Source organism: Cygnus olor, chromosome 6 (assembly GCF_009769625.2).
Source record: "Cygnus olor isolate bCygOlo1 chromosome 6, bCygOlo1.pri.v2, whole genome shotgun sequence".
In the NCBI taxonomy this organism is placed as follows: domain Eukaryota; kingdom Metazoa; phylum Chordata; class Aves; order Anseriformes; family Anatidae; genus Cygnus; species Cygnus olor.
The window spans coordinates 24285785-24312990 of record NC_049174.1 but is presented as its reverse complement, the minus strand read 5'-3'; the positions used below and the strand labels follow the sequence as shown (position 1 = coordinate 24312990).

General features: G+C 44.2%; 1 protein-coding gene across 1 annotated transcript in view; it reads left to right on the top strand.

Annotated features, from left to right (window-relative positions):
• KALRN (kalirin RhoGEF kinase) overlaps nt 1-27206 on the top strand; it is a 500534-nt gene that overhangs the window by 462082 nt on the left and 11246 nt on the right. Inside the window, 10 exon segments of the mRNA XM_040562309.1 lie at nt 284-469; nt 3891-4062; nt 8400-8638; nt 9547-9794; nt 12996-13119; nt 14439-14498; nt 23159-23186; nt 23648-23819; nt 25725-25846; nt 26716-26847. Coding sequence (XP_040418243.1) covers nt 284-469; nt 3891-4062; nt 8400-8638; nt 9547-9794; nt 12996-13119; nt 14439-14498; nt 23159-23186; nt 23648-23819; nt 25725-25846; nt 26716-26847 — 1483 coding nt within the window.

Here is a 27206-nt window from a genome sequence, read left to right as displayed (position 1 = left end):
AGGCACTACAGTAGCAAATTACTTAATGGGAACAGTGTTTGAAATTAAGTACAAAAACAGTCTACTTGCTTTTGGTTTTATATGTACATATGGTGGCGATGACAGTAAAGAAAACTTGTGTTATTGTCCTTAAACTGAGTTCTTGATTTAAAAGATTGCTGCTTTAATAAATTAGAGGGGAAATGTCTCAAATGAATTCAGCTCTGCTTGAAATATAGCAGATCATCTCAAGGGACCATGCTGGGTTGGGATCTGTAACATTGGTGCCTTGTCTGCTTCTCAGGGCAAGCTGACAGCTCAAGGCAAGCTGCTGCAGCAGGACACCTTCTATGTAACTGAGCAGGATTCCGGAGTTCAGTCCCGACCAAAGGAACGTAGGGTGTTTCTCTTTGAGCAAATAGTTATCTTCAGTGAACTGCTTAGGAAAGGATCTTTAACACCAGGCTACATGTTCAAGAAAAGCATAAAGGTAAGAAATGGAGTGGGAGAGGTTTATTCTATATGATTGTCACATAGGGAAATCTTATCAATTTTCCGTACTGTGATTCAGGTCTGTCCTGCCATAGCTGGACAACAATTTGCAGAAAACACTTGCATTTACTTTTCAGTACATCAGAAGCCATTTGAGACCAACAACACTAAATAAACCACTGGTTGTCTAAATTTACTGGGTGATTTTTAGAGGAAGCACAGCCAGGGCAGAGCCTCTGACACTCATAGCTCCAAGCTAGCAAATATTGCTACAAAGCCTGCAGTAGTCAAAGTAAGTGTATAATAGTTGCGTTTAAGCATGATTATAAAAGGTGGGGTAAACAAAACACTCGTCTAACTGTAAGTCAATATTAAGCCTGGATGTGACATTACTGGAAATACCCTTCTTAGGGTATTGCTCTTAGTGTAAATGTGAGTGTTGCACGAGACAGAACTATGTCAAAAGCAAACGAAAAAAAACAGTAATAAAAACGTAGTGAAAAGGAATTACAAAACTAGCTAAACTATCGAGAAAGTTTTAAGAAATTAATTTTATTTTTAAAATAACCTTTCTAGAGTATGGGATTGGAATTAAAAGTAAAAACTGAAAGTAACCAGGGAAAACATGTTTGTTTGTGTTCTTTTTCAAGGGTTTTTATGTTTGTTTAACAAATGCAAAATTCCCCTCTGAAATGGTAGCTGAGGGTGAATGTGTGCTACACCTCTTTCAGTAGAACAGCCTTTGCTGTGGCTGCAGAAAGAGCAGAGTCACTGGTTCATCTGAATGTCTTGATTATTCAAAGGTGATAAACCAGTCTGAGATTGATTTCCTTTCCAAAGATATAGTTAAAATATAGGGAGAATGCATTGTGTTTGCACTGAATTTTAAATGGTGCATTAATATGAAACAGAAGAGAACAATGCCAGGTAAAATAATGCATATTAACCATATGATCTATGATAATAAACAACAGATAATAGGCATCTTCTTGGCTGACAGAAACTGCAGCATTTACTGAAAAGCATATCCATTTGCAAGTCGCTGTATTTCATAGTTTCCAACCAAGTAATAAGTTATAAAGGAAAAACCTGAAGTGTACAAATAAACATTAATCTTGATTTAGATGATCAGCTTTGGTTTTATCCTGCTGCTGATTTAAATCATGATTAAAGTTGGAGATAGAAATAATGTAAATCATTTTTGCTTCAGTTTATTGTATGTATAACAATGAAGCTTTTATCTGCAGGAAACAATTCCCGAATTGTATATTGTAGATAAAGAGAGAAAAATAAATCTCTTCTAATGTCAATAAAATTAGCTTGCCTCAAGGGTATGGGTTGCTTTTCTAGTTAAACAGCTTATGAACATAATGCTGTTCCCACTGCCTGAGTTGCTTTAAAATTTCTGTGTGACAATTCTCCATTCCCTGTTTTCTTCCATTTGGCAAACAGCTCGTTCTCCTGTGCCTGCAGCAAATGTGGGATCCCCTGTGGCTCCATGTGCATCTCCCCCACTGCAGCAGGGAGTCTGTGCACCAGCAGCACTCACAGCCTGCTCCCAGCCCCTGCTTCAGCTTCTGCCTGCCTTTGCTGTGCTCTCGTGCCTTCCTGCAGGGATAGGACCATTCCCTATATTGGCTCTTACCTGCTTTCTTTACTATCTTGCTATCTTTGCAGCAATTATCAGGTTGCCTAGCCATCTTATGGCACGTGGGCCATTGCAATGCTTCGGTACTGTCTTTGGTCACGCTTGTCCAGCTCCCTGGGAGACACTCCCTGAGAGATGTAGGCTGTTTCCCTGCTGAGCACATCCTCCCACACAGCAGGAGGACCTCGCCAGCACCAGAGGTCCCATTTCATTCCTCTGTGTCACAGCCACTGCTGAGCATCGAGGCCTCTCTGTTAGGGTAAGAAGTGCATATGACTTCAGATGGAGCCATTCAGGTCTGCCAGGGAGATTAGGTTCCCAAATACTTATCTCCAAGGTCTGCCACACTCAGACAGTGACAGAAGCTTCATCGTGATGGCCTACATTAGCAAAGAGCCCTTCTTTATGCAGTGAGGTAGTTGGCATTCAGAAATAGCACATCCCTTCTTGGACATTTCTCAGTTGGATACCTTTCAAGGTTTCAAAATACCTACGTGGGTAGCCTTGGTAAATGCATCTCGCTGAGACACAAACAGTAGGTGTGGGACTCTGACCTGCGAGTCCTTTTCTTAGAGTCATACCAGGATTGACTTGCTTGCTTTGGCTGTCAGCCAGAAGAGCAAGAGATCAGAAGAGCCACTGGCCAGGCTCACTGTCCACTCCTTTCCTTGTCTTCATGTCAGAAGAGTTTCTGCCTGTCCCACTAACTCCACAGGGACCCCCAGAAGAGAAGGAAGAGGCTCCTTCTGTCTTGCAGTGTGAGTGCTGGACAGCATTCAGATGTGGGGTGGATTTCTCCATACCTTGAATGACGTTCAGAGCAATGGGAGAGAGACCTAGAGGCGTGTAATGATCTTAGTCTTCAGAGCTATCTGTCTTTGACAGTGAGGACCCTCCTTTTTTGGTTTGTGGGTCGGGTTTTTTGTTGTTTTTTTTTTTTTTTTTTCCCTGCATGGGACTAACTTGTGAAGTCACATGGATGGAAATTTCAGTTGCTGTCTTGTAAATTAAATTGTCCTTGTCGTGGTTCCGTTATAGTAACCCCAAATTGCCCTCCAAAGCAGAAGGGATATGCCAGCCTATTCTTGTTTACTATCACAGATATGAATAACTCAGGAGAATTCAAAGTTATGAGTACACTTACTCAGACACCTCACAAGGACGAGGTATCTTACAGGACAGCAGCTGAAATTGCCATCCATGAGATTTCCAGGAAGAGTATCTGTGACTACAGTCAAGTGAAGTGATTGCACACAGATGATGGTGTAATCCTCTAGAAATAAGATCTGTTGGAGCGTCTGCTGAGAATTGCTCTTTTTTTGGTATATCCCCGTACAGTGTCCATTCCAGTCTTAAAATAGTCTAAAGACTGAGACTTTCTTTCCATGGAGGATAAGAAATGTAAACTCATTTAAATTGGGGGAATGATAGACCTTATTAACATCTTAATAGGAACAGTTTAACTATGTTTTTGTGTTACAGTAACTTTTTAGCACATCAGTCAAGTCTGTGTCACCTTAAAATAGAAATTGTAATTGAAGACAAGGCAGATGGATGTCTGGTACATCTGTAACAGCTTTATTAAGCATCGTATTTCAGTTTAAGATCTATCTGCCTAAATCTATATGAGCCAAGTTCTTCTGATTATAATCTGGCAGTCTGTTATTGGACTCAATTATTTTCAGGAACTTTTCACAACAATTTTATTCTGATTCTTGAGTAATGCTAAATCATGCTCCATGTAACGCATGCTTACCTTGGCTTATTTCAGATGAATTACCTTATCATTGAAGAAAATGTGGACAATGATCCTTGCAAGTTTGCCCTAATGAGCCGGGAAACATCAGAGAGAGTTATTTTACAGGCAGCTAATCCAGAAATTCAGCAAGCTTGGGTACAGGACATCAACCAGGTTCTGGACACACAAAGAGATTTCCTAAATGGTATGTACATGGTCTTTGCGATGTTTCCCAAACTGTGACACTAACTGGGACTCATAATCTTTGCATCTTCGGTTCCTCTGTAAGAAAAACATTCAGCAACTTATTTTTCATAAGGAAAATCCCATGGAGAAAATGAGAGCCCGGTACATGCAAGAAGTTACCATAAGTGACAGCTGGTGATCAAGGAGACCACCTCAGTAACACTGTGCAGAGGTCTCAGTCCTGCATGCCAGATCGGCTGAGTGGGATGGGGAAAGAGGATGGGGCAAGCCTGTGCTGAACTGCTGGGTGGCTCTGGAGCCCACCCCTGAGGCTGCAGGAACTCCATCTTGCATTGAAGGTTGCAGATCATTTCTGGCCTGCCTCCATTAGCGGTGTCTGGTGGGCTGATTTTGGCAGCTTGGTAGTGGCTTGCTGTGTGGTCGACCTGCTGTATCAGTCAGGTTCATGTTCAGATCTCAAGCCCCTTGTGTCAATGACATGCTGTGGTGGTACTTTCATGCAAGATCCTTTAAAAATGCAAGGCTATATCATCTGCTGCTTTCCATTCTATAAAGAGGCTTTAAATCTCATCCCTTCCCAAGACCATGTCAAAACCAGGATGCCATTGTATCAACACAGTATCTGCCACTTAGTCAGAGCAAGTCATATCCCCAGGAGCCTCTTACTTAATGTCACCATGTGCTACAAACTGAGGACGTGAGGTGGGATGAAGGCTGCCTCACCATCCATCCACCCCCGTACTAAACTCCATGGGGCAGCAACTGCTTTCAACAACAACGACAAAAAGAGAGGGCAAGGAAACATCTGGGCTTGATTCTCCTGGTAACTACAGGAGCTCTGCATGAACAGAGGTCTCTTCAAAATGTCAACTTTGCTTTAGGAATAGATTCAGGGTTGTTTGAAATACTATTTCAAATTAAAATAGTGTTTCTATTAAAAATAATAATAATGCACCCATGATCAACAAAAGTGTAGATTTTGAAAATACAAAGGAACCATTCAGTTAACAATTTTAGTTTGTTCTTGCTCACAATTGGGTAAGGGAAAGAGAAGCGACCAGGACTAGAGTCAAAAATTAAAAATAGTATCTCTTTTTGTTTGTTTGGAAGCAAGAAAGTGGGAATTATTTCTTTGGAAGTTTCCAGAATTGTTTCGCACTATTCATTTCAAAATTGTTTTGTCCTATTCATTTCAAAACAGCTTATTTTTTAAAAAATGAAACTTATTTTAAAAAGCATTCTATATTTAAAAACTTAATACATGATCTATAAAGAAATTTACTAGCTTGAATCAAAACATTTTGGCTTGGCACAAGTTGTTAGATTTGGGGTGTTATGTTTGTGGATTTTTTGTTGCAAAATCTGAAGAGTCTCTTTCAATTCACATCCAAACAAAACTTCTCTTTTCTTCATTGTGGAGTTGCGTGTGTGTATATATATATGTTAATTTTAATTTAGCACAGTTTTACTTCTCAAAAGTAAAATGGGAAAGGGTTACAAAGGCTGTTCGTGGAAGTCTCAAAACTATGGCTGAGCTGAGAAGAGAAAGTGTGTTTCACGTGATTCCAAAGCTTGCTGTTTGATTTTCATGACTTGGAATTGAAAGGGCCTCATACAGTCACTGTAAAATGATTCCTTGAAGAGATTGGTGAGATGAGCAGCTTGAATTCTCCTGTTTGACTGGCTGATACCAAAACTTGCTGGTTTTGTGTCAGTGCCATTGACTTTGAATGAGGGCTTATTGGAATAAAAGTAAGTTCCAGTAATGCTCAGCTACAGAAATTTTTCTGTAAACCTAGTGAGGACTCCATAGACACTACTGCAGTGGTTTTGTGTCCCTTCCATGTCTGTCTTTTTTTTTTTTTTTTTTAAACTTTTTCCCTCCTGTCCTCCCAGGACTTACTTCCCAGTGAGTCCCTTTTTCTACTGAAGCATCTTCATAGCCCCTCTTTAGCCTCTGTTCTGTGAGGCCAGCAAGGAACATGATGGGTTAGGAATAAAATTTTCAGTATCTGTGAAGCTAGAAGTAAAAATAGATTTATATTAAAACACAGGCTTAAGGATTTACTTTAAACCTATAAATAAGATCCAAGAAAATGATATTGTATCCAGTAGAGCTTGTCCAGTTTAGAACAATTTAAGTGGCTTTTAGGAGGTAATCTCATTGAGGCTGACTAATCTTTAAATACGTTCTTTAGCTTTGCATTTCATTAAAGCAGATGTTTTCTGTCCTTAAAATCATATTAAATCCACACTGAGCCAATGCTACGTAAACTTAATAACAAGATATTCCCTGTGAGTTCTTGCCCAAGCTGTCTCTGATTTTCTGTCTTTAACTGGGAAGCCCTAGAGAGTAAGGCACCAAGCACAAACCATAGTATTTGCATAGTCAGTTTGTAAACGTAAAACTTGGTGCAATTACACTGTGATATTCAAGCTTTTCATATTTTCCCTTGGAATAACAAAAGCTGCTAAGCTCAAGAAACAGACTGTGCAGCAAAGGATTGCCTGTAGTGACTGCTCTCTACTTCTGCTTTTAAGAAGCAAGGTATAAAGAAAATATGTCACCAATGGATAAAGAACATACGTCAACAATGGATGTATTTCTTATGAAAAATGCGATTGATCTGTATATTTTTTATCATGTTTTATGAGGGCTTTTTTTTGAGAGAGAGCAAATACACGGACATTGATTTTTGCCAGAAGCCTGTAAGAATACTAACAGGTATTGAATAGGAGACTGGAAGCCTGGCATCACTGTCATAGTTAACTGTGGAATTAGTAGCCACCAGTGGGCTCCAAGCTGAGCACTCTTTAAAGGCACTGATAAGGATGTATTGTTTCAAGATAGAGGAGTACTCATTCAGGTCTTATTGCTAAAGATCTTGCAGCCTAATCTGCTGTATAGATAGAAAAATGTCACTGTCAAAATCACTGTCAAAGATGTCCCCAACCCTCCTCCTACTCAATGGCTGATCTGCAGCAGGACCAAAGCATTTTCAGCGGCTGTTGAGGTAAGCGAGTGAAATGGGTAGTCCCTGTGGCAGTCCCACGAGTCACTTCTGTGGCAAGGGTCACTGCATAGGCTTTTGAGCCAATTAATCTTCCAGATTGCTACAGGTCTACGTTAAAACGTGTGATTTTGAAGAAAACAGTGGTCTGGCCTCCTTGATTTTTTTAGTCTCTTGTTCTCTAGTATCAAGTGGTTTCTTGTTGGACCAGCCCTGCCTTTCTCTGGAAGGGGAACATTAGAGAGTATGTTGTGTGGTGCTGAGCCTTTCTGTTTGTCTTTCCTTTTCCTCTTGTTGGGAAAGACATTCCTTCTGTTGTGGTTCCCTGGCTGGGCCGATGCTGTGACATTATGTCCTCCTGTCTGCCTCCTGCTAGACTAGTCTCTCCGCATTCCAGTAGGTTTAGTCTGGTGCATGTACACAGCATTAACTGCCTATAAATCAGCCATTAAAGCTACATGACATGCAGAAAACAAACCCATAGGTCTGGGGATGGGAGTCTGAGCCTAGTAAATCTGTCTCTTTCCCATCCCATGTGAGTCCCAGCCCTTGTCCCTTCTCCTCCAAATATATCAAATTCTTCACCATCTGGCGTTTTTGTCCTTCCTTTTCCCAGAGTGTAAGCTCTATCCATGACTACAAAATGTACTCTTTCACAAGCAGTCTTTTTTAAAGGCTTGTGAAGCTGTTTAGTATTGCTTTTTGGGTGTTTTCTGGAGAGGTCTGGGCTGCTGGGATTGATATTGTTGTACCATCTATACTTCCTAAATTGCTGGTCATCTCCAGTGGTTTCTTTGAGCCAAAGTAGTTAATACAGAAATTGCATAGGGAGAAAAGTTTCAGTGCAGCATATTTGAAGAGAATTTAGTAGTCAAGCTCTCATGGGAATACACAAATGAGATTTATGGGTCTTAATCTGTGTTTCCTGATGATAAGCAAAATTCACTATAAAAAAGCTGTACATCTCTTATTCAGACTTCTTTTTTTCAGGATTATTTTTTGATACTTCATTTGTGCAATTTCAAAGAAACTGAGTGCAATTACGTGTGCTATGAATGGCAAATGGGTTAGCCCACTGTGCTCATTAGAGAAGCTGTTCCTCCCAGTAGCATGAACTGCTGCGTTCAGTTCATGCACAGTACAGCGTGACATGCTTGCATCCTGTCTAGCTGTGAACGTGCCATGTGCTTCCATGGGTGGCATTTTCTGTTCCTGTTTGTTTTGCAATTTATGCATCTGCTCCGACTGAGTCACCCCACACACTCCCTACATCCCCTTTCAACGTCATTGAAAGCATATCGCTAATTCTTGTCCTCTTTTGCAGCGCTACAGTCTCCCATAGAGTACCAACGCAAAGAAAGTAGCTCAGCAGTGCTGAGGCCCCAGACCGGTAGGGTCTCTCAGCCCAACAGCAGACCCTATTCTTCTGTTCCAGTAGGGTCAGAGAAGCCTTTGAAGGCTACAAGCCGTAATCCCTCTCTCCCACCCCTGAAGATATCTACCTCCAATGGCAGCACAGGGTATGAACATTCACAGCCCGGAGACAAGTACGAACAAAGCAAGGTACTGAACTCATCTGGTAAAACATGATCTCATAGTCCATTTCTTGTACCATAGACTATCAGTGACGTTAGCTTTAATTATCAGCTAACCAGGCCAACAGGAATCAACATACTGAAGCAATGGTGTGAAATGTGATTTGAAGTTAAATGGAGACTGCGAAAGCTCTGGCATTCAGGCAGGTGGCGCTTCAGCTGGAAATCTGGAACAGAACCTGTCCGGAGCCCTGACACCAGTGTTCTTCAGGGCACTACGCTTGCAGACTTGGTGAACTGAATTTCCATTTGCAGTATCACCAACAGCAATATTCAGCCCTCTTTAATGTCCATTAACCACCCATTCCTGAAGAGGTCTACTCCGATGGTTTAAATAGTTTAGACCTTTTCTCACGTAACAGCTCCAAAGATGCCAGCTGAAGGTTGTAATCCAGGTGCGTGTGCACTACCCCAACACAATTCACACAAACCAAGGAGGCAGTAACTGTCAGTGGTGTTTGGGCCCAGCTGCTGGCTGCGGTTAACCAAAGCCACTTTCCAGTATGACCTATATTTAAGATCAATGAAATGTGTGAGTATTCATTTGGCTTCTAATGTGAGCCTTCATTGGTCTTCCCCTGCATTTGGTTCAGCACAGGTAGTTCATCTGCAATACCATGCAAATGAGTACACTGCTAAGGCACTGTCACCTTCAGAACAGCTGTGAAATCTAATCTGAAGCAGGAGGCTGATTTGTATCAGGTTCCTGCTGATGCTTAGAATCCTCCTTTACCTATCTGAACTTGCATGTGTTTTGTATCTTTTTCCCTGGTGCAGTTAGGCTGGAAATGAAGTGCTTGCTGTGACTGCTGTCAGAAAAGGCAGGTTCCTCAGCACCGCCTGCTCACCAGGTTTCTTTTGTGTCCACTTCCACAGACTGATTTGGGAGGGTGCAATGGGACCTCTTCCATGGTGGTGATTAAAGATTACTATGCACTGAAGGAGGATGAGATCTGTGTGAATCAAGGAGAGGTGGTTCAGATCCTTGCTATCAACCAGCAGAACATGTTCCTGGTGTACCAGCCTGCAAACGACCACTCTCCGGCTGCTGAAGGATGGATCCCTGGCAATATCTTGGCTCCCCTCACTAAATCCGCCACAGATAGTAGCGACGGAAGCATCAAGTAAGTGCCATGTTGGCTTCGCTGGGAGCACTATGTGGATTTTTTGAGGAAAAAAATAAATAAAAATAAACAAACCCAAATGGTAGGGAATTCCTGCTGATTTTTATCTACAGTGCCATTGGAACAAGTTGAGTGGTCAATTCAGAGCATCGGGCAGCCATGGTGGATAGCTTGGGTTTGGCTTATTTTTGTTTTGTGGGGTTTTGTTTATACTTTGGAGAGAAATAAAACCATAGATGGTTAAAGACATATTTTACGTTACACCATTTTACACCAACATGGACCTGCTTGGACTGGACTTATATTTATGTTGTATTAAGTTACTAATCTATATATTGGTTATAACAGCATCTAGCAAAAAAATAATCAGGCCCTGTGTTGGACTGAGGTTCGCTTCTCTAAGAGGAGAGATTTTGTTGTCTATGGCAATTTCCTTGTACAGCTTGTATCTTTTTTTTTTTTAATTTTGTTTTGGTTTGTTCTTTTTTTTCTGTTCGCAGTAACGTTTGTAAAATATTTTTTGGTTTGCAAGACCCCCATCCAAGTACATTCCTGTATAAAGTATTTTGCACTATTTAAAAAAAAAAAGAAAAGAAACAAACTCATATTGATGAAGTCAGGTTGTGCAATATAATGGATAGTCGCAATGTTCATCATTGTACCTGTAATGTAACTAATTTTAAATGTACTATTTTAAATATGTAAAATAAATTTTCACCATGAGCATGTTTTAATGAGGTAAAAGAACTAGTTTGACCCTTTTTTGTTTAGTTTTGTTTTGTTTATAACATTTTGTTGTTTATTTAACAAATGTGTGGATATATATTTTTCTTTTTTGATTTTTAGAAATTTGTCAGTCTGAAATGACTAATGCAAGAAAGTGGTTTTTTGGTATTAAATACAGAAGGTACAACCCTCTTTTCAGTAATACCGATTGATTTCTTTTAACATCTAAAATGACTACATGGTAATGCATGGTGTATGCTACAAATTCTGTTATCTTACGTGAGTGCCTTGAGGTGCAGAACTGAATGTGAGGAAAGATTTTGTGACAGATTCACTAAAAGTAATAATTTGGTATCTGCTAAAGATTCAGTTAAGAAATACGATGACTTGACCCATCAGTCAGTGATCTCAGGAATACTATTGAATGCTATTGCAAATGAAATGTTAAGCCAAAGAAATTGCTCAGCACATCTCTTGCTTGTGTGCCACAGCTATTCCTGGGTTCCCCTCTAACCACAATCTGCAAACATGTGCCTTTACATTCACCCCAGCACTGGGCTCCTGGCGGAAGGCTTTGATTTCATGGCAGCTGTGCAGTCAAATTCTGCAATATAGTCGTATGAATTGGGGCCAGGAAGGAATACCAGAATTGAAAGACACATGCGTTGCACTTCTCTCTGTCTTAAATCATGTTTTCAGACTCAGAGCTAAAACAACCCTGCAACTAAAAAGAAGCTTGAATGACTTTCTAATATAAATCCTATGGGTTAAAAATGCAGGTGTTTTCAGCCCTGTCTAGTCTGCCAGATCACATGGACTTAAAAATAATAAAATAATAAAACAAATACTGTTCACAAAATGTGTTTGATCCAGTAGTGTTGGCATCATGATAGGTGAGGGTCAGGGAGTCCATCAGCCACATCCTTGACTCTTAATCATATCGTAAAGGAAAATATAACAGTCCCAAAGCACTGGATAATGCCCCCTGGTCTGCACACCTAATGTAGACCTCCCCCAAAAATGCCCAAATACCAAGCGACCCTTCCAGTCCAGCCAGGGCGTGCAGGGAGTGTTGGTGCTCCTTCTGCCAAAACACGATTGCCCGTGCCAGCCGCCAGCTCCATGCCACTGGTGGGGACCTGGGCCACGGTGCTGCCACATCAAAAACAGTCACTATGAACCATTTTGGTCTTATGTCAGTGCAGCCAGTTGCTGGGAGGCCCTTGGGTTTACTTTTTAAAAAATGAGCTATTGTACAGCTCCAGTCAAGTGCTGAAATACAAAAAGATGCTTATGAATCATCATCAGTGATCATGGGGGAGCATCGGCTGTGTGGGGTGTCCTTCGAGTCCTACCTTGCTAACATACTGCATTTTATTGGCATCGCAGGTGATCGTTGGATTACATGCAACTTGCTTTGTAAAATGTATCAAGGTACTGTAGACGTGACATGACATGTGCCAAACATTGGGCTTAAAACATGCAAATAAAATTTGCATGACTTAAAGGTGGGCAGATGCTTTGAACCTGGATCCCAGCTCATCACACTGCTGTTTTGAGAGCTTTCATCTTTGGACAACATACCACTTCCCAAATCCCCCCCAACCTGCCCACTATTTAAACCAAATGAATTCCATATTGAGAATTTTTTTTTTCTTGATTTTTTTGTGTCTGCTTTGATATGCAATTTCTGTTGTCGACACAGCATTGCTCTTAGAAAGGGTGACATGGTCTTTTTTCTTTTTTCCAAGAGTAAGGTCACAGGCACAGTAATGAGGGGTGAAAAATGTTCTTGAAATCATGCCTGCTGTGATTCTAGTCAAAAAGCATGGACTGATTGATGTTCTCTCTATCCGGATTGGCAAAATCAAATATTACACTAATGGGAAATTCTTGGTCTTGAGAGGCAGAGCAGAGCTTGTCATTCTAGGAAATTACTTATCTCTTGGAAAGTTAGTGATGTAGCTCCCATTTTCTGAGCTATTCATGTTCTGAGTAACATGTAGGGAGCAACACCTTGAATTTCTTAAATTTTTTTATTTGCTCGACAAAGTAATCTATTAAGATGGTTCTCATTTATTTAGATTTGTTTCACTGCTTTTAACCAACAAGACTGAGGACTGAATTGACCTTTTAACTATAGCAAAAATAAAATAAATCTCTGTTTGTGGCAATGCAAGACAAAGTCCCTGAAACCAGCTGACCGAGTTCTAGTTGCCTGCTTCCATCATGGGATATTTTTTCCTGCTCCATGCATTTAAACAGCAACTGTGGCACAACATCTGCTTTGCAGAACTCTTTGGTTTGTTTTTTAACTTCAACTCTCATTGCTCAAGTAGAGATAGGCGTATTGCCGGTGGCTTTCACCTTCTAGGGAATTGCAGTAATCGCAAATGTGGATGCTGGTTCTCCTTTCCAAATCTTTCCTTCCTGCTATGATTTGCCGTTTGATTGCTGCGTTTTCTGGTACAACAGGAAGTCATGTTCATGGCATACCCTGCGCATGAGAAAGCGGGCGGAAAAGGAGAGCAGTGGCAAAAATGAAGCCAATGGGCCACGTAAATCCAAGGATATTCTGGGGAACAAAGTCTCTGTTAAAGTGAGTAAGGCCATCGGAAAGCTGTGTGCCACTCTCCTGCTTCCCATCCTTTTCACCCCCTATAGCATCCTCTCCTGAGAGAGGGAGGGGGGCGGCAATTTTGGGTTTGTGGTTTTTTTTTTTCCACTTCAGTTATCTTTTTTTTTTTTTTTTTTTTTTTGTAGTATCCATTTTAGCAGGATTTTTGCATGCAAGATAAAATGCAGCCTTTGTTTTTCATTTTCTTTTTCCTGGCATCCCATATGCAAGTAAGTAATCTTCATTAAAAGACTATGTATAAGGTTAAATAACTGTTCTGTAAATAACTGAAAATAGTGAATGACTTACCTCTGATCTAGCCCAATCTGCAGCTCCATGAGAGCAACTGCAGCGGTGTGAAAGCCACCAGGTGAAATGAATGCCTTTTTAATGTTGATGAGTTTTCCTTAGGCCAATATTTCCCCACATATTATGGTAAGGGGTTCTCAACCTTGAGATGCTAAAGAAGTTCGGTCTGGGGAGATGGTCTGAATGACCTTTTCATTTTCATATTACCAGACGGGGAAGAGATGCTGACTCGGTCTTGCCAGGAGAGGGTTTTGTGTGTGTCCGTGTGTGTGTGTGTGTGTCCGTGTCTGTCTCTCTCTCTCTGAGATCTCCCAGTGTGGAAAAGGTTGAGAACGGTGGGGTTAAGCTCCATCTTCTGCTCTGAGTGCCTGACTACTATGCTCCAATTGAGAGGATCCATCTCTATAAACCAACCATGAGGCCTGCTCAGGACTAATCTGGGGCTATCCCTCCCAGCAGAGGCAAGCAAACAAATACTCGTTGTGGTTTTGACACAACCAAAGCCCAGCCTTGATGCAGGAAAGCACTTGAGCATGTACTATGGATCCACCCCTCTCCAGGAGAGCCCATGATTAAGTGTTTTCCTTTCTGGAGGCTTTCCCTCATGTATGCCTCGTGAAACAGATGGCATGTGCAAAGAGGAGCCCTGCCACTGCCACCCGGCTGCCCCTCGCACCCAGAGCTAAGGGCAGCAGCTGCTGCAGCAGCATGGTGGTCACAGGGCTTCCTTCTCCTGCTTCCTTGCTGTTGTACTGCCCGAACGATTTGCGGAATCACTGCCTCTCCTCTGGCAAAAGCATGTCTTCGCCTTTGCTTCTCTTGTTTTGTTGTTCGTTTGGTTTGGGTTTCGGTTTTGTTCTTTTTTTTTGGAACGTTTTCTGTCCTGTTATCCATCTCCATGCTGCTCACAATTCCTTGCTGCTCTGCCCTGTCTAACCAATCTCTCCTCTAATCTCTTGTTCTCTTTCTTCTTCTTCATGCTGCCAAACAAGGAGACAAACAGCTCAGAGGAGTCAGAGTGTGATGACCTTGACCCCAATACTAGCATGGAGGTAGAGACAATCATCCTTGTCATTATTTTTTTCCAAGAACATGCGCCTGTTTTGAAATGCCTATGCTGGAAGGGGAGCTGGTGGGTCTGCATCGCTCATGGACATAGGTGCCAATTAAACATGAGTCACACAAAGCACCAATTCTGTTTTTGCCAAGCAGTGAACTGGAGTTCAGGTTGCCTTTGTGATAGCAGCAGTAGAGGAAGTTGAGGAACAAGTTCTTGCTGAGCTGGAGGCTTACATAGCCGCCCTCAGTCGCTGCTTCCCACCTGGGACCTCGCTCAATGAAATGATCGTGCATGCTTGTCAGCTACCAATAAATGCAGCAGCTCTCTGTTTTAAAAACACCCACTATCCTGGCAACACATGCAGGGCTGCTAGTCAGGCTTGTGTTGTGAATTACTGGAGCAAACGATGTTGCACCAAGCTGGTGCTTTAAATCTAGATCAGAAAAGAAAAAGTTTCTTTTTTTTTTTTTCCTAGCAGTTGATGTCACTTAAAAAATGGGAAATTGCGTTTCTCTAAAGGTACTGGAAGACTTTGGTAAAATTAGTTGCTTTAATGTACCTGTATCATAGACAAGACTAATGCAGATAAGTGGACCCAACTTGTGATGCATTACACAACTTTTTTCCAGTGTGAAGCCACTGATTTTAGTGGAGTGACCAAGACATGCCTTGTTAAGAGAGCCAGAAAGAACTTAAAATCATGAGAGCTGTATATCTGGCTCTTCTCAATTAATATCTTGCAGAGCCCATTTTTCTGTGTATGGTGACCACACTAAACAACTGTGTACATTGTACCAAGGCTGAAAGAGCTTCCTACTGAAACAGGCAAGGAAAAGGTTCAGCAAAACCTCTGTGATTTTGTAGAGATGGTAGAACAGGTCATTGGAGAAGAGGGGTATTGCATCTACAGGAAGCTGTTAGCCAGATTGCATTACAAACATCCTGCAAAAGAAAGCTGACCTTCCTCCTGGGGTTAAAAAACAGCAGAAGTATATTGGGATGTACCACCTCAGCTATTAACCTGAAGGTTCTCTTCTATTTTAATTGTGTTGGCATCAGTAAATACATCTTTGAGAAAGGGATGTGTGCTAAAGGAAAGCTTGTTCTCCCTGTCCCTTTATTATGAATGTTGTGATGCTCCTTCTCAAATGTGTTGTGAGAAATGTATTGGATTAAGGCCTCAGGAGCTAAAGCCTTTTCTCATTAAAACAGAAGCAAGGCAAGCTTTTTCCACCGCCAGAGCCTGATACAGGATTTCATCGTGCAGGAGAACTGTGGAGGAAGTCAGACAGTGATGGCAGAGCATCAGGAGGTCTATGCAGAGATGTCTAAACTGCAGCGCAGCTGGCTAGCACACCTCAACAGCACAGGTCTCAGCATGCACTGCGGAATCTCTTCTCAGAGGAACTGCAGCTGGATCTCTGGCAGCTCCCAGGGCTGGTGGGCTCTCCAGGCTCTTTCTAGTCTGCATTCCTCTCCTCTGGTGATGGTTCCAGTTTTAACGCTTGTCAGTGAGGGGAAAGGAACATTAGCAAGTCCTTTCAAAATCATTTATCACTACCTCCAGCTCCTTTCCTGAGGCAGGCTCACCATGGCATGGTGGAAGACTTTTCGGCGTGACCCAGTCCATAGGGGAAACATTAGTCCCTTGCTCTTGCAGGTTCTTGTGTCCCGTGATTGTGCTTGTGCCTGCACATAGTATCGGAGCAGGACTGTCAAATCCTCCGTCAGACAGCGTGTTTCTGGTCTCCCCTGGGGGCAGTACCCGATACAGAGGGAGTAGGGCAGCTGGTGTACATCCTTAACCATATTTTGCAGAAAAAAAACAAACAGCTGACTTTTCTGGCTTTGTGTCTTGTGCTTAAATATTGCTAAAAAGCTCTGATACCCTCTACCCCAAGCTGTGCACGTAGTGAAAACCAGCCTCTCCACAGGCTTCCCCTTCTCTGTTCCAGGGGTGTGTGGTGAGGTGGCGAGCTCCTAGGCTGGGAGCATCACCGGCTGCCCGCGGTGGGGGCAGACCTGGCTCTGACACCTGGCTCAGCTTGTGACAGTTTCATAGGCTCAGCTTGTGACAATTTCACAGTCTGTGGGAGTGCTGGCAGGAGAGCTGTGTCCTGGCCCAAACACCACCATTTACAGGCCCACGCAGCCTACCTTTGTCATTAAGGAGGAGGCCTCTGTACTTACAGCCTTGGGCGAGTCACCCGGCTTCTTCTACAGGGCTGTCACCCCTAACACGCTGACACCCCTCTTCCCGTCATACGTGAGAACACGCTCCCAGTGCTAGAAGAGAGAGAGCAGGCTCTAAATTCAAAGAAGCCATATTAATTAGTTGGAAGTGTTAGTGAATTTTACCTCCAGCCTGTTTCCTGTGCGAGAAGTCAGTAAGCTGGTCATGATATATCCATGAAGTCCCACGGCTGCTGCAGTCTTTCAGGTCCAGCTTTGGTTGCTATTTATAAAATACCATGTATCTGTTCAGTAGATTACAGATTGTTGAAGCACTTTGACTTTGTTTTGTTTCAAGGGGAAATAGAAAGAAAGAAAGAAATGTGAAGAACATATAATGAGAGCAAAAACCTGGAATTGTGAGTGACTGTTTTCAAAAAGCTAAAATGTTATTACTATATTTTTATCTGCATAAATAGAGAATTTTCCATTATTTGTAACTTGGAATAGAAATCGTATCTCTTGGTGGCTGTTTCTTTTCTTGTAGTTTATCAATATGTAATGAAAGCGGACAAGAATGGAAACGAAATACGGTGGTGTTTTGTTTTGTTGTAGTTTTTTTTTTCCTAGTTTCTATTTTGTGCAATTGTTACACAAAACAGAAGGTGTAATGTCACCTGTCAGGTATGTGGAGTGTAGGAGCAGGAATGTGAGGAGCAGCTGTAGCCACGTGAAGGATAGGAGTAACCTGTATTTAAGAAAGATCAGAGTGTCCCTTTCCACGTGTCTGTAGCTAATTACACAGGGACAGGCAGTTCTCCTTCTGGGAAGAAGGTGTATGTCCTTGTGAATCAGTGAATATCATCCACACCCATGTCTGGGGTCCTGGACAATGACACAACTAATTGTCGTACAATTCGGTGTCATAACACCTCGTGGGGTTTCAATATTGCTGAGGAGGTCATAGGTCACCTGTGCAGATCCCATCAGGCCACCTCTCTTCTCTGAGCAGATGTCCTCCCAGCAGACCTGATGGAGCTGAGGCTCGCTAAATTCAGCTTCCAGGCTTTGGAGCAGACCTCGTCTGTAGGGATCTGACATCTTGTTTTGCACAGGGCGATGCCAGCTGCGGTGCATTGCAAATAATCCTGACCAACAGGCAGCCAACACCCAGTGTGTTTGTTCCTGCTTCTTAGCCCTGCAAAGGTGCGATGAAGTCCAGGCCCACCCTGAGTTGGTGGAAGTGCCATCAGTAGGTTAGTGAGCTGGGATATTGCCAAGGTATGTAGGTTGGGCTTCATCATCATTTTTTTTCAGTTATGACACTTTTGCACATTCAGGACTACCCAGAGACTGAGGGAGATCAGCACTGGGAGCATGCTGCAGGCAAGAACATCGTGTTAGCATTCTCATGGTCCAAGCGGTTGAGTAAGCAATGGCTTGGTGGATACAGCATTGGCTTCACGTCAACTCTCAGCTCAGGCCAGGAATTCCCAAGTGCTTTAGGCAAATGCCTTTATCCCTCTGCCTTGAGTTTTGCATCTCCAGAGCATATCTAACATACTCTCTCTGCTCTCGAACAATACTGGTAAGAAAGCCTTTCCAGGTACAGATTATTTTCCCATGGCTGTTTGCGCGCGTAGCACAGCACTGCCTTACTCCGGGAAGAGGCTCTTATCACAGGTACAACAAGAGCAAGTGCAATCCTGAGAGCTTCCAGTGTCCCTGGGGTGGCCTCTACAGGCAATACCAGAGTCCTGCTGCCCTGGGTGGACAGGGATGCTGAGACGGAGTGGGCAGGTGGCTCATCAGGTGTCAAGCCAGTTGGCAGCGCAGGTGCTGCAGTTTAGCTTTTGGAAAAGAAACAAGTGATCTATTTAATCTGCAGGAAAACAATAGGGTGCCACAACACGGTGTGGTAGCCTTCAAAAGCAGAGACACCCTACAGCTACAGCCATTGAAGCACATCAGCTGGAGCCTGATGCAGGGAATAGGACTCCTGCCGTGCACAGACCCACAAGACATGGCCAGCATCCCTTGTGGCTCCTCTCAGTGGCAGCTGAGCCCATCCATGCTGGGTGCCAGAAGGCATCCCCTTTCCCCACCAAAGGCCTGGTACTGTGGAATGTTTCATCAGGTACCATTCTTTCATTTTAAATAATTTCTCCCATTGGTGACACCTACCCACATACAGGGGGGGGATCCTTATTTGCTCCACTTATCAAGAGATTTCTCTTGTGATTTTTTTTTTTTTTTTTTGGGGGGGGGGGGGGGGGGAGGAGGAAACTTGTTCCCCCTAAAACTTTCACATTAGAAGTTGACCTGATCAGAGAGGGACTAATATATCTTTTCCTGCAAATTGCAGTTGGTTTAATTCTTCTTCATTTCTTTATTATTTTTTTCTGAGAACCATTACTTTTTTTTTTCTTTTTTAAATGAAGGAGCAAGGAGCTTGCTGCTGGCTACCAGCATGTGCGAATGAGTCAATATTTTATTTTAACTTGATGAGCAAGAAGTGCTATGAGGTGTTTACCAAATGCAGAGCTGCTTGCCTTGGAGTAAACATGCCCTCTGCTGTTTAGCTAAAGCATGGATCTTTTTATGGAGGGCTTGGTTGGCAGTCCAGCCTTACGGCTCAGCAAAAGTGGGGAAAAACATTGTTTGTCCTGTTTGTGATGCACTTATGCAGCATGTGCATATACATGACAGATAAGCTCTGCTAACGAGTCAGAGGTTGGAGTCACTTTGCAAATGGACAGCTTTGCTGTGACGAATGCAAATGCCTTTCTGTGCTCATAACATGATCTTGGCAAACCAGGAAAAATGTGATCCAGTGGTGCAAAGTGCTGAGTTGCTGTATGCAGCATCTGTGCTGCTTTTCTGAAGTCTGACTGCAACACTAAGTTGCTTCTTTTGTCCTCTTTAAACAAACTCACAAAAAATTCAGCATGACACATCTGAAAGCCTGGTGAGCCCTTTGCAAGTAGGCTTAGGTGTTACAGGTGAATTTGGCAATCATCTCCAAACCCTGTTTTGCAACAAAAAAGTCACTTAGACCAACAAAGACATGTGGACCTTTCTTGGTCTGAGCCCTGAAACAACGCAGGCTGGAGAAGGGAGGAGCAAGGTCTATTTCTGTCTTTTCTATGGAATAATGCTGACCTGTCGTCCCATTTGTGTGTCTCAGCCCCTTCTCTCCAGCTTCCATTCTTTGCCTTGTCAGTGCTGGACCCCACATGGTGCGAGCAGAGACCACTTCATGGGCTGCCTTTGTCACTTTGCACAGGGTTTCCGTTTTTAGCCATCACTGTTTGAGAAACAAACTCTACCAGCCATGCAGTTCGAAGATTTTGTCCACTCTGGATCCGGCTTCAGGTATTTTGTCCGACAAAAAAAGAAATCTGTCATCTCCCTTCAGCTCACTCACCTGCAGGAGGCTGTGCAAAGTTCTCAGAGGGTGAAGGGGCCATGCTCCGGAGCTCTCCTCTCCAATTAAAAGTCAATTTGGCACATGAAGAAATCACCTCCAAAGGCCTTTCACTTAGTCGAGAAGGACTTCATGGAGTCTGTCTTCTCCTGCCACGTACCCATTGCCCAGAAACCTGGATGCTCTGCAGAAAGAGGCACCATAACCCCATGGGGCTGATGTGTGGGTCAGGAAAGCTGGCTTCTGGCTGTGAATCTTTCATTTGCTATTTCTGCACTTCTCACTCTGTGATTTAAACAAATCCTGTTCCCTTATCAAGTGATGTATTAAATCATTTTGGTAGCATTTAGCATTCTCTTGCGAAAAGGCTTTTATTTTTCTCTAAGCTTACAGCAGGTGAAAGTTGAGACATGGCTGTGGGGTGTCGTTAGGCAGCATTTTATTAATTAGCAGCTGAAGTTTTATCAAAGGAAATGTAAATTTTACCCCTAGACTCTTCCAATGTTATCTAGCAGCGGTAATTTTCTTTTATAATATTCCATCGGTAAGGCAATGGAAAACAACATTGGTAAGTCAATTATTATAAATGATTGTGCCTTAGAAAATATTGAAATTGTAGCATTATTTTTTTATAGATGTATCAATAACATATATCGCTGTAGCTGTATCTTCTAATGGATCCTTTAGCACTATAAAATTAATATAAAGTGTTAGGAGCGTTTCTTTCTCGGGATCTCTAATCTTACCAGGACAGAAATCAGTGAATAATAAGGGAATTTAGTGCACGCTGCAGGGAAGACAGGTGAGCGCTACAGAGGATGTATGTGTGCTCCAGTTAAGCCACAAACTACAAAAATGAAGATGTATGTGCAAATGAACGGCTGCCTCGGGTTACTAATCTGATAAATAGATGGTCTCATTTAGTGAAAAGTGGCAAGAGGTGGTTATCTAGCTGGAAATCTCCCTCCCTACAACAGCTTTTTCTTCCTTTGCAGTGCCATGTGAGTGCTGTAAGTTAATCACAAGTGCCGTCTTCCCTTTCCCTCCCCACAGGCAGGGAGATGTTTTCCTTCACCCAGTGCCCTCTTACACCCCGATTGCTTCCTGCCCATGGGGGCTGGAGGCTGTATGTGGATCCTGGGCCCCATGGGGCTGCAGTTGCAGGAGGAAGGGTGACAGCAGGGATGACGGATGAGACACAAAAGGCCGTCAGGGTGCTGGGGCCCCATGGGTGCAACCAGGCCGAGCTGTGCCATCCCACAGTGGGGACACGCTCTGCTGCCACCTCCCCATGGAGGTGCCCCCAGGTGTTCCCGGTGTGGCCATACGAGGACTATAGAAATAGTCCTCAAAGGGACCTTTCCGGGGGTGTAGCAAGAGGTTGGCTGCTTCCAGGCTGCTGGGGATGAAACGTTTGAACTCTCTATGCTCTTGGGAGAACCCGAGAGCCCAAACCATCTTGCCTGCCAGGTCCAGACCTGAAGGATAGGCTGGCCATGTGGTAGTGACCGTAACCTCTGTGCCCACAACCACCAGCCCACACCCCTCCCTGGAGCACAGCACAAAGCACTGGCATTGATGGGTTGCTTCAGCCAGTATGGTGAATTTGGGTTCTCTATACACATTCCCGTAGGACCAAACTCTGTCTGCTGCTTTGCCACAGGATAGTCTCAGTCTCAGACGATGAGGAATTTATGGAAGTTCTGTTTCCATGGGAGAAAATGCCCATATGAGCGATGAGTCCACGTTGGACTCATCCATTTGTGATTTCTGTTGGTGATGGGGGAAGCAGAGCCTGGGGGCTGAATGCTGGTACCAGAGCTATGCAGAAGGGCTATGCAGCCAAAATTAGTCTGAATGCACTCCAGTGCCTCCTTGAATGGCATATTGAGCCATGCACCTTGGAAAACTATTTATAACTCTCCAAAATAAATATGAATCTCAAAGATGCATCTATGTGTTTGAAGGCTTGTTGCTTCTGCCTTGTGGCCTGGTTTCTGATCACTGCAATAACTCCCATCAGCTTTGGCAGACCATGAATTAGGTCACTGCTTCACTGACATCTTCCAAAATAGCTCTGAAATAGACAGTAGCAAAGAAACAAGGTGAGATAACCACACTGGTGTTTATGGTGCTTGATATTTATTAGTGTGACTTTGGATAACAAGACCTTATTGGATTATTAAACCAGTTAATGAGGCTAAAACGTCTATACTATGGTACACCATTATGTAGTTAGAGTTGATGCTGTGTGTGAGAACTTATCGCTGTTGTCTTTGCTATCCCCCAACTTTTCTTCTAGGACTAGCATGATGTAACTAGCACACATATCTATGCTATGGTGAGACAGTAGCTTTTCAAGTCTTTGCTAACTTGATCAATTAACGAGTTAGACAAAATAACTCTCAGTTATCCAATTCCAGGTTCAAGTTATAAAGTTTCCAGCAGCCCAATGAAACAAGTGGTATTTTACTCATGATAGGCCATGAGCTGCTGCAGGACTGATATGTGTCAGTACGCAAAAATAAGCCAGTATTTCTGTTTTAGCACTTTACCTTTTTTTTCCCTGAAGCTGAGCAGAAGCTCCCCACAGCTGGTTAGTGGCTAGAGCGCAGGTGAGGTGCCCCAGGTGCATGGTGGCTGCAGGTGCTGTGTGATGTGGGTCTGGAGCTGGGCACAGGGGGGCACAAACCACATCCAGGTGGAAAGCAATTAATGGCTTGAGCATCACCTAAGCAAAGAGAAAGCACGGTCACCTTCCTCAGCCTTGGTGTTGTGCCTGCTACCTGCGATGCAGCTCACACAAAGTCTGCTTTATCAGCCTTCCAGAAACTGTAGCTGTCGTTTACTGTTTCAACTGCGCACTGGCTTGTTCAGTTGTCACCAGAGCTTGCTGTGTTTGCCAGTTGTTGAGACTGCTTGAGCCCACTGGTCAGTGTTTCTGCAGTTCGGGTCAGCCTCACCACCTTGCCTTGTGAAACCAGATGTCTCTCTGTAACTGTCCAGACAACTAAATAATTGCTTTATATGTATTATTTCTTTGTATTTTTCAGATAATCAACCCCAATTTCATTCAAGAAGGTGAGTTAAAGACAGCTGTGCACTGACTTGCATTGAGGGGTGAGCCAGCAGCTGGGATTTAGTCCCACACAGCAGTGCTCACAGCAGAGGCAACTCTTCTTCAACAATCTGCTGGTGGGCTCACAGAGCCTGAGACCACGCACTGAGTGCCCCAAACCCACCCCTCACCAAACACACCTTCGCCAAGCCTCACCTTCCTGCCAGAGCTCAGACCCAGGCACAGCCAGTCCCTGCTACCTCCTTCCCTGGGCTGCTGGCAGCTGGCTCTTAGAGAAGGTGGAGTTTCGCTAACAACGCTGGGATAATCCATTTGGGACCCAGATCTTCAGTGCTTAACCCTGACACGTCTCCCCTCTACAAAAGCAAACCACAACTAATCCTATAATGTGTTCTCCAGACTTGCACGGGGAACATCTCTCCTGTGCATTAAAAGAAGGTGTTTCCCCTATGTTCTTCTCCAGTGGCTCCAGAGTTTCTTGTGCCTTTAGTGGATATCACCTGCCTGCTCGGCGACACAGTGATGCTGCAGTGCAAAGTCTGTGGACGTCCCAAACCAACTATAACCTGGAAAGGACCAGATCAAAACATTCTTGACAATGACAACAGCACGGCCACCTACACGGTGTCATCCTGGTAAGGTCCCGTCTCTGGATCCCAACACATCTGGTCATGATGGTCATGTCCTCCTCAAATATGGCACCAGCCGGGCTACAAGACTCATTAGAAATGCAGTTAATCAAGGCTGGCATGGTGAATTGGCACATCACTGAGCCAGACGTCAGCTAATAGAAAGGGTTGAACTCTGGGTTTTGGGTAGCTCTATAGTTTCCCAAGTTGATGTAGCCTATCTCCACTGAGCGTGTTGTGGGCAGTTGTGAGCTTTGGTTTTGCTGTGCCCCAGAAGGCCAAGACCTCTGAGCCAGCTGCAAGCCAGAAGCAATTAATGTTTCCACCATATTATTTTGGGTAATATTGCCTCTGCTTTGCTGGGGCTTATCTGCTTGGGTTTGATATGATGCTCACCTTTGGTAGGGACAGGAGTAGAGCAGAGCAAGCCCTCATCAGCTTGCAATATTCTTCATTTACTTATCCACACCATTGGGAATGTTCTCATCTCATGGGCAGAGGTGGTAACTCATGCAGTTTTCCTGAGCCTTTCCTCAGCTGCTCCTTAAAGAGCCTACATGTGCTCCTGGGAAGGCTACATCCAGCTGCGCTTGGACAGAAAGATGCTTGTCATGATGTTCCTGGCCCATCTTTACAGCAAACAGTGGGATGATCTGAAAAGATCTGGAGTTGAATTCAGGTCAGGTAACAGCCTGCTGCTGGATGCTCATCTGCGGCTTACATAAGCTATTTGGGCCAAATTGAAGTGGAAACCTCCAGGAGGCAATCTTTCATGTGAACTTGTGAGCACTGCTGGCTCAGGCTGAGACAAACCCGGGGAGTACAAAGTCCATGGAAGTGACAAATGAATGCTAAGAGAGAAGGGATTTTACATGGTCAAAAAAAAAAAAAAAAAAGAAAAAAAAAAGATGTCTGATCAAGAGCTTCCTTCAGAGACCGTTGCCTTGTGAAGCTGCCCCAGGGTACCCCGAATTGCCTTGTTAGCCATTAGATTGGTAGAGCCTTATCTTCAGGCTGCTGGTCGGGGCTGGGATGGGGGGGGTATTTCCGTGTGGGGCTCTGTTTTACATCAGCCTTTCGCCTGTGCCGTCCCTTGCTGTGCGCTATCAGCACTTGTGTTGTCTCGTTCCTCCTGCTTGTTTTTCCGTGCAGGCGCTGCCTGCCAAAGAGAGGCCCAGCAGATCAGCATCTGTCTTACAAATCCTGCTGGCATCGGTGTCCGGATTGCGGGGGAAGGGGATGTTTCTGTCCCGTTCCTCAACCAGCACAGTCAGGCCAGCCAAAGCCGCAGTGTCCATGCGGTTACACCGGCAGCCGTGTCCCTGTGCAGTTTCCGATGGCTTGCATGTTCAAGAACCGCTCTAGTTTTGCCATCAAAGAAATTTATTGTTGGCTCTAAGTGGGGTCTCCAGCACAGCTAGCTCAGTTACACAAGCAAAATCCTTTCATTCAGGCCAACTCCACTGAGCTGACTATCTGCAGACCTGCTATAAATTCAATAGGTTGAGTAGAGCTGTTTATTTGCTCAGATTGGCCCAAAGACCGAGTGTCTCCCAAGAACTCAGCGCTGACATTTGTTATCCCCAGCTGCTGTGAAATGTCCACTCTCCTGGCCACAGAGGTCACCATCACATGCTCCAGGGGTCTGAATCTCCTTTGAGACCACAGCAGAGCGGCAGATTTGCCCCGCAGGGCCCCATTGGGACCATTCTGCTCAAAGGTTTTATTGCAACCTAATCCTGAGAGATGGAGGGGTTGCATTTGGGTACCAGATTGCTGGGGGGATGCTCCTTGAAATGAGTTAACAGGATTTGTGTGCACATGTGTTTGTAACGAGACAGGACAGAAGCAGGGATAAAAAGCATTAGTGGGCAAAGCAGTACTTTGTAATCCAGGCTTCTGCACCTGCAGTGACTCCGGGGAGCTGACGCTGAAGATCTGTAATGTGATGCCCCAGGACAGCGGCATTTACACCTGCGTGGCGGCTAATGAACATGGGACGGCATCGACTTCGGCCACAGTCAAAGTCCAAGGTAACGTGCCTGACCCTCACAGCCAGCCTTTTTCCTCTACGGGGCCGGGAACACGCCGAAATGCCTGGTGCAAAGGCAGCCGGGCATGGAGCTGTGCCAGGCAAACTGAGACAAATATAACCCGTCCTTGGCCAAGCCTCCCACTGCTGGCTGAAGGCATCGCGGGCTCTTTGCGTTGATTAAGTTGTCCGAATGTAAGCATCACATCTGGGCAATGGAAACGGACTGGCAGGGGCTCAGCTCCTGCGTCCTGCTCACAGCGCTGCTTCCCGGGGCTCAGGGAGCTTGGGCCAGGGCAAACCGTTCTGCTGGGATTCAAACCCAGCCTGAGTCCTCAGCGCTGTGATTAGTGACCCAGCTAATTGTAATGAATAGGAAACCGTGGGCTGATGGCTTCTGACCTCCAGCTCTGGGAGGGATGTGTTAACGTGAGAGATGAGGGCTGGCTGCTGCGTCCAAGGGCACAGCGCAGAGACGAATGTCTGGCCGGTGAATTACAGACCAGGAGTGTCACCAGCATTGAGAAGTCGATTTGTTTCTTCTCCCCTTTGGCCCTAGAGATATCATTTCCCCAATTTATCCAAACAAGTTAGTGGCTGCGTTAACTGCTACAGTGCTGAAGGGAGCCCTGGGCAAAACACAGCAGCCTGGCTGGTCGTTTGTCAACCCACTGCCACCACACCAAGCACCACACACACAGACGCACTCTGAATGGCTTTCTTCTGTCGTTTTCGGACACTTTGGGGGTAACAACCTCCCCACCTCACTGCTGCTTGGTGATGTCCACATGAATACTTGTTTCCCTCAGTTAAAGTACTAGGGCTTGCTGACATGATGCTGGACTGGGTGCCTGTTTTCTCTCACCCAAGGTGTCCCGGCTGCCCCAAATCGCCCCATTGCTCAGGAGAGAAGCTGCACCTCTGTGATCCTTCGCTGGCTGCCCCCCTCCAGTACAGGCAATTGCACTATTTCAGGCTACACTGTGGAGTACAGAGAAGAAGGTAAGTGTTTTCAGCTGTGCTCACTAGCTGAGAAAATGAGACCAAAGTAATTCTGCTTTATGGGACAATAGGTCCCAAAGCATCCTTGCCACCACTGGGGCGTGATTATCTGTTGCTCACAGATCCCAAAGTGGAAGGCCAAAAGAAGCCCTTCTGTCATGCAGCCCAACTTCTCATATATTACAGACTTTTCTGTTTCCTCCACTCTGTTAAGGCAAGTGTGTTCAGCTGAAATACATTAATCACTAAGGCATCCTTTCATTATTTGCATTCTGCCGCCATGGTATTCATCAAGCCGTTCTGGTGGATGTTTCCTGGTAATGCAAAGACAAAGCAGCCTCATTATTATTTTTGTTATT